Here is a 6,942-nt window from a genome sequence, read left to right as displayed (position 1 = left end):
TTGTTACTGTATCTGACATAAATCATTCAATTGTTCTGAGAATTTAATCATTTATTATTCTGTGCATTGTCTTCCTATCCACCAATTTTTGTCGCCATCGAACCACTCCTTCTTGGGGCGTCGATTTGTTTTGTTATAGAGTGTTTATTTTTAATAAAAAACATTTTTGCAAATATTTTATGCACGCCTATGAATTTAAATAAGATGACACCGAAATTTCTGCCATGAAATCTCATACGCAAAATAGATCTGACGCTTGAAAATGAAACAAAAGAAAGGTAAAAAAATGAGCATTGCAAAAAATATAGTAAATATTTTCTTTAAATAAAGCAATACATCGCACACCAAGAAGAACTGCAACAATTTAAAACAGAATATTTTAATTCATCGAAAACAAATTAATTTGAAAAATCAATTTGTAAATGATGCAGTCAATAATTCGTTAGTTAGGAGCAATTCGTGTCGCTTGTATTATTTATGTTCCTAAAATAAACGTTAATCGTTGGTTTATAAATAAGAATTTCATGAACCTCGCAAAACAGTTGGAGCTTTAAATTTTTGAGTTGAGCTATTCTACTAGGTGTGCGAAATATTGTGAACTGTAATAAATATACAAATGCATTGTAAAATCAAACATCATTTTTCTTTTCAAGAAAATCTTGAATAGCTTTCATCGATCAAAGGTGTTCCCAAATTACATGACTAATACGCATCTGACATTTTCAGACGTAATTAACAGTGAATTTTACAGCCTACATAATACTTTGTTTCCAAGTTTTTAAGTGTTGTTATTTAAAATGTTTTACAACTTCGACAAAGAAAACGTAATCTCACTTTACTGATATAAGGGTTTTAACATTCCTTGAAAAGCTTTTCCGTAAAAGTTTTAATTTAGACTATCTTCCAGTATTAAGGACACATATAGTGTTCTCTTTACAGCAATTTAGGGCTTTGTATATCTTCTTGAGTCTTCAATTTAAGGCAATTAGGTGAACATAAAAATGTTAGGGTATAAAGAAACAGTTGGTGTTAAAGTCATTTGATATATCACATGCACAAACAAGGATTCAACACTTTTCCTCCTTAGATTTAATTTTCAAACACAGAGACAATTTTTCTTTGAGCTTCTGATGCTCTTTTTAAACCAACTGAAAAGTAGCCGTAATTTTGCGAGTCGAAGATAATTTGAGTTAGTGAATCGGATTTCAGGACGCAAGAACTTCACCATTAGTAAATAGCGTGTTTATAATACAAATAACCATGTCCTCACATTTTTCAGATTAGCTTAACTGTACCACATTTGTCCGCTCTATCATTTCGTAGATTTGTTAGTGACTCCCAGGAAAATCACTAGTTTATGTAATCCCAAAAGAGGAAGTCTTGTAAAACACTTCTCCTTGCGAAGTTGTGCCAAAATAACGTTCATTGCTTCCCATTCACTACTTGTAAAAATTCGTTCTGGGCACAGAAATGGGTTATGTGGCATTACTAACGAACAACATCCTTCGTAGAAAGTAGGTGGTGATTAAGATGGCTGCAATTTCTTGCATACCTAAAAGCGTCTTCTTGCCTCCAGATTTAACTAAAAAGAAAGAAAAAAACGAACTTTATTATATGAGCAAAACTTTTAGCCTCTTCTGGTTTTCTAATTTTAACCTTTACCTTGTGAAGTGAAGTTTTTGGAAATTAGTGGGGTTTCGTATAACCCATACGTCATTTTTCATGCATAAGACACAAAATTCAGCAAACTAATAAAATTTTCAATAATTTTAGTACAATTTATCTACATAAACTCAACTTAGACAGTACGGTAAGTGCCATGCTCACGCATAAAACGCCCTATATATAGACATTCAAAAATGTTCAACTAAAAAGCGTCGATTATTCTGGAAGATTGCTGTACCCACCTAACCAGTTCCGGATTAAACCAGAACAAAAACAAAGTTAGCACAAATTCATTCAATATAACACAAGAGTAAATCGATTATATAAAAAGTATTTTTAAAGGATCTTTATTAACGTCATTTAAGATTCTTAAATTTATCGCACCTCAGCAAGAAAAGTTACACAACGAAAAAAAAAAAAAAACAGCATTGGAGAAAATCAATGTTTTACGCAACAGTCGCTTTAAGAGATTTAGTCTCAAATATAACAACACGCGCAAAACTCTTAAAATGTTATGTTTACTGGTTAGTTTTGGTTGTACTAACCAGAACCTAAATCAATAATGCATACTAAAGGTTCGAAATAAAGGTACTATAAGTTCGAAAAGTTTTCTTCTAAATTATGAAATTTTAATAAAGTGGAACTAGTTGTTTTTGTAACACCACGCACCAGTTATGTAAGCTTACTTTGTGCGAGTTTTGTTGCAAGGAAGTGAATTGAACTTTGATTTTAAACCAAGAGTTAATTTTGCGTTTTTTCAAAAGTTTAAGTTGTGTTACTTTTCTTTCAGGGGTGCGATAAGTAGCGGATCAATAATAAACACACAGTAACAGGAAAACGTTTTGTAGCAAATACAGTATTCTGTATAGTTGTGCTACAAAACTTTACGCCACCACGCACCAGTTCTGTTGGCTAACTTTGCGCGAGTTTTGTGGCAAGGAAGTGCATTAAATTTTCTTTTTAAATCAAGAGTTGATTAGTACGTTTTCCAAAAATTTAATTGTGTTACTTTTCTTTCAAGAGTGCGATATGCCGCGCATCAGTAATAAGCAAACAGTAACAGGAAAAAACAAGGCTTTGTAGCCCAAATTTACAATATTCAGTATTCTGTATATTTGTGCTACAAAACGTTGGTTTTTTTCCTGTTACTTCTCGGCACAAAGGTATTGATTTATTTCTTAATAAACATGCAGTTCAACAATGTTTTTTTTAAAAAGCATTTGGAATACTGATGTATCTCGTAATAGAACAAAGAATTATTCACTAATAATAATTTCCTGATTAAGGTAAAAAAAAACCAAGTAAAGCACAAATTCTCAACGAAATACAGCATATAGCTATTTTAAAGCTACCGCGTAGCCTTTTCATCAGTGAAAAAAAAATTTAAAAAAAAATCTCCACACATAATAAGAAAGTCGTGAGAGTCGCAGTTCTTTCACGACTTTTTTGTTGTATCCTTGAAATAGCTATATGCTAAATTTTCTTGTGAATTTGTGCTTTATTTACGTTAGTCTTTTACTTTAATCATATTGTAGCACCAGACCATTTTGATCATTTTTCATTAATGATAATTGTAACAATTATATCATAAAGAAATGTTTTTTCAATCAAATTTTTAATAAGCTTCATTTTTAACAGCGATGCAAATGCTTACGTCGTTTACAGCATTTTGCAATCGAATTTACTTATTTTTAATTCCGAATTGACAAGAATTGGTTTTAGAGCAAAAGGTCTCTAAATTACATTTTGGCTATAAGTCAGTTTTACACGTTTTTTGTCCCATAGTGTGCAATGGCGGGTGATTTTGTACGTTGGTATAATATGTTACAAAGAACCACTTGATGAAAATAGCTTAATTTTGCTGAAAAGTTCATTTACGATATGTGTGCCAAGCACTGCAGCATTGATCAAGCTCATTAAGTTTAAGGTGTGGTAAAAAAAAAAAGGTCTGGTATGAAATGATCTGAATTCTGCTGTACTATCAACTCATTGCTGGATTTCAAATTTTAGATTAGCAATTTTACCTTTGGAAATGGAGACCTCGATACCATAGAATTGTAACAAGACCAGAAGTGTTGAGAGGTCTGAGAGCTTCAACTGATGGTACATACGTGACGGATATAGCGAAAGTTTCTGAGTAATGCATTAAAAATTCACGGTCATCTTTAACTGGTGTAATTTTTAATACTAAATGATTATTAATGGCATGAGTTGTACTTTTTGGGTCTCCTACTAAGAAGGTCCAATTTAATGGGCATTGTTCCAGCATTCATAGGTGCTCTAGGATGACAAGTGACAACTGGTCTTCTTAATTTCATGTTTCGCCGGGAATTTTAACGCCTGTTCCAAACATTAACCCACCAAAACTCATACTGAGAACAAAATACCCACAACGAGAAGAAAAAAAAAGGATACCTGGTTTTCTATGCTACAAGGGAAAAGGTGCTGCTTTCTCTAGCTGTTCCATTTCACCTTCTCTTGCTACCCGAGGTGTTTTGCAATGATTAGTATTTTTAGTCTTTGTATGATTGTCACGGGGGGGGGGAGGAGGGGAGGGGGCGTATTTGATAGTCGGAGTAGGTGAGGTGTGAGTGTTTTTAGCAACTTACTAGTTCTGCTAAAACATTTTTTTTTTCGAACGTGATGGTTTTTCTCACTAAGTATATGAGAAAAATTCTCACACTTCAGTTCTCAGGCTACTCAATTTGAAGCTATGTATGAAGGGCTAAGGAAACACGACTATTCAAAAGAAGGAAGCAACCGCTGTTTTCCGTTCCCCCATACAAAAAATAGTTTGAAAACACTGTTAGGGAAAGAGAGGAAAAATATTTGCCTCGGAAGACAATTCAATTGTAAAATTACTTTTAAAAAATAGTAAAATTAAACATGGAGAGAAAAAAAGTGTCCATTAAAAACCAAAAACTCTAGTTTGTAATTGTTTTAAATATGTAATCACCGATTTCTAAAATCCTATTTTATTTGTAAAATATTCATGAGGAGACTAGTTTTGTGGCTGTATATTTAGCAGTTCAAAACATAATGTAAAGTTTGACTTGCAAATAAGAACGAAAATGTCATAAAAATATTTAAAAAATAGATTTAGTCAACGAGTTACATGAAAGCAATTGAAAGAAAAAAAAACCCCACGATTGTAAGTTTATTAAGTGTCAATTTACATTCCAAAGCCGATGATTGCAAATCAGGAATGTTTTTAGAATTTTCCGATTCTTTAACTCATAATGTAACAAAGTGAAGACAAGGAACAAATACAAGCCCTGAGCAGTTAAAGGACTGTTGCCTAGTTCTCTTTGCAACACTCTTATTATTATTATTACTATTATTATTATTATTATTATTATTATTATTATTATTATTATTATTCATTTATTTATTTATGTATTTTTTAGTTTGATGAATTCCACAGATTAGCAATGCACAAAGGAAGTTATTCCGGATTTCACTTTGAAACCGGAAGAGGGTATGCGATGTATTTTGCTTAATATTAATAATTTCACCAATGTATCGAATAACGAATTAAAACTTGCAGAAAAATAAAGCTATCAAACAGAATAGCAAGAGAAAATTTCAGGGAGAATATATCGCATTATTTCTCAGGCAAATTATACGTTCTTTAAAATACATCAACTGTTCGAATGTATTGCCATTACAGTTACTGACCAGAGTTGGCAATTTGAGATACTTGAAGCTCTGCAGTTTCGTGTCGTCCTTCAAAAATGACCTCTTCTCGTCTTCGCAGGATTTCTCGAGCTAGAGTGGATTCACAGCGGAGGCGCAGTTCTCCTTGTCTCAGGTGGTGCTGTTGCACATGGAAGCGTAGTCCTAGAACACTTGAGAACAGTGATGATGATTGAGAACGAATTGAGCCATAGTTCACCAGCTGGCGACGAGGAACCTGTTAAAATTCAAAGACTTAACTCAATACAATTGAGCCGAAGAACAGATTTTCGAAGTAAAACACATTAAAAAGACTTTTGAATTATTGTATATGTAACACTATTGAAGAGGAAATTAATATTAATAGTTAAACTTTGCAGATAATCATTGCAAAATAATTCTTTTTATGTATTTTTGAGGCATCCAGTTAAGTCATGGTTTTGAAGCAAGAATCGAACTTGAAACAGTATTGCAAATAATTGTAGAATGTGGGGTAAAGGGAAAAAGCGGGGCAAAATCAAATGGTCAAATATTTTCAGTTTGCAGTGCCACCTATCTAGCAATGCACCCAAACCAGTTTTTATGCGATAGATAGAGACCACATAAAAAAATCGCACAAAAAAACGTTCGAAACAAAATGAGTAGCTATAAAAAATTGTTTTCGCAACACAGTTATTTTTTTTTATGCGGTGGATAGGGATCGCACACAAAAAGTCTCACGTAGGAAAAAACCCAAAAACTTACGAAATAACTAGGAATTGCTTCTTTAAACGAAATCAAAACAATCCAAGTGATGATGATTTTGCCGAATCGTCAGATAAAATTATCCAAATAATGAAATTTTGGGGATGTCACAGTGACCTCCCATCGGATTGCCCTTGTCGTCTCTTGAAGATACTACCTCGCACTCGTTTTATAAATAATTTTATCAATAGAGTCCCAATCTGATTACAATTTTCATATGCCGCGCAAAGAAAAAAAAATAAATAAAAATTAAAAAAAATTGCCCAAAATAAGACAGCACAAAAACAGGTTTGAGTGTACTTGAACTTCGTTCTTCAGCATATATTCTAGTAAAGAAATAAATAGCTCTAAAAATTCAGGTATATGATAGCACAAGTCATTTAAAAAAAATTACACATACTTTAATAGACAATGGTTTATCAAAACTAGTTTTTGTACATTTTTTTTTTTTTGTAAAACGCATTTTAAGTATTAATTGAGATCTAATGATGTCCAGTGAAGCACCAATTTATTTCACATTAGGCATGTTTTGATTTCAAAAGTTTGATAAAATTTCTCTTCTTTTTTTGTTCATTCATTTATTAAGTCACATATTCCTTCGTTATTATTTTTTTTTACATTACTTCATTTATTAATGCACTTATTTATTCATTCATTCACTATGGTGTTTCACTCATTGATTTTTTTCTTGCATTTCTTTTTCCATTCTTTAACTGCTACCAGGTTAATATTAATTAACCTATTGCTCATAACTAGATCTACTCAAAATATTTTCTTAGCCACAATGGACATCGGGCTCTTGTTCATGTTTCCCCTTATTCAATGAAAACAAATACATACAGCAATGACATGAAGTTA

The 6,942-nt window shown here is 32.2% G+C and overlaps 1 protein-coding gene across 1 annotated transcript in view; it reads right to left on the bottom strand.

Moving 5' to 3' along the window:
• Nucleotides 1-952: 952 nt before the first annotated feature.
• The window catches only part of LOC129218844 (uncharacterized), a 130,425-nt gene continuing 124,435 nt past the window's right edge, over nucleotides 953-6,942 (bottom strand). Inside the window, exons 6-7 of the mRNA XM_054853166.1 lie at nucleotides 5,344-5,578; nucleotides 953-1,582 (exon numbers count right to left, since the gene is read on the bottom strand). Coding sequence (XP_054709141.1) covers nucleotides 1,476-1,582; nucleotides 5,344-5,578 — 342 coding nt within the window. The 3' untranslated portion in view covers nucleotides 953-1,475. The remainder of the gene's footprint in view (nucleotides 1,583-5,343; nucleotides 5,579-6,942) is intronic.

The sequence above is a fragment of the Uloborus diversus genome, chromosome 3 (genome assembly GCF_026930045.1).
Source record: "Uloborus diversus isolate 005 chromosome 3, Udiv.v.3.1, whole genome shotgun sequence".
In the NCBI taxonomy this organism is placed as follows: Eukaryota; Metazoa; Arthropoda; class Arachnida; order Araneae; family Uloboridae; genus Uloborus; species Uloborus diversus.
This window is presented reverse-complemented; position numbering and strand designations above follow the sequence as displayed.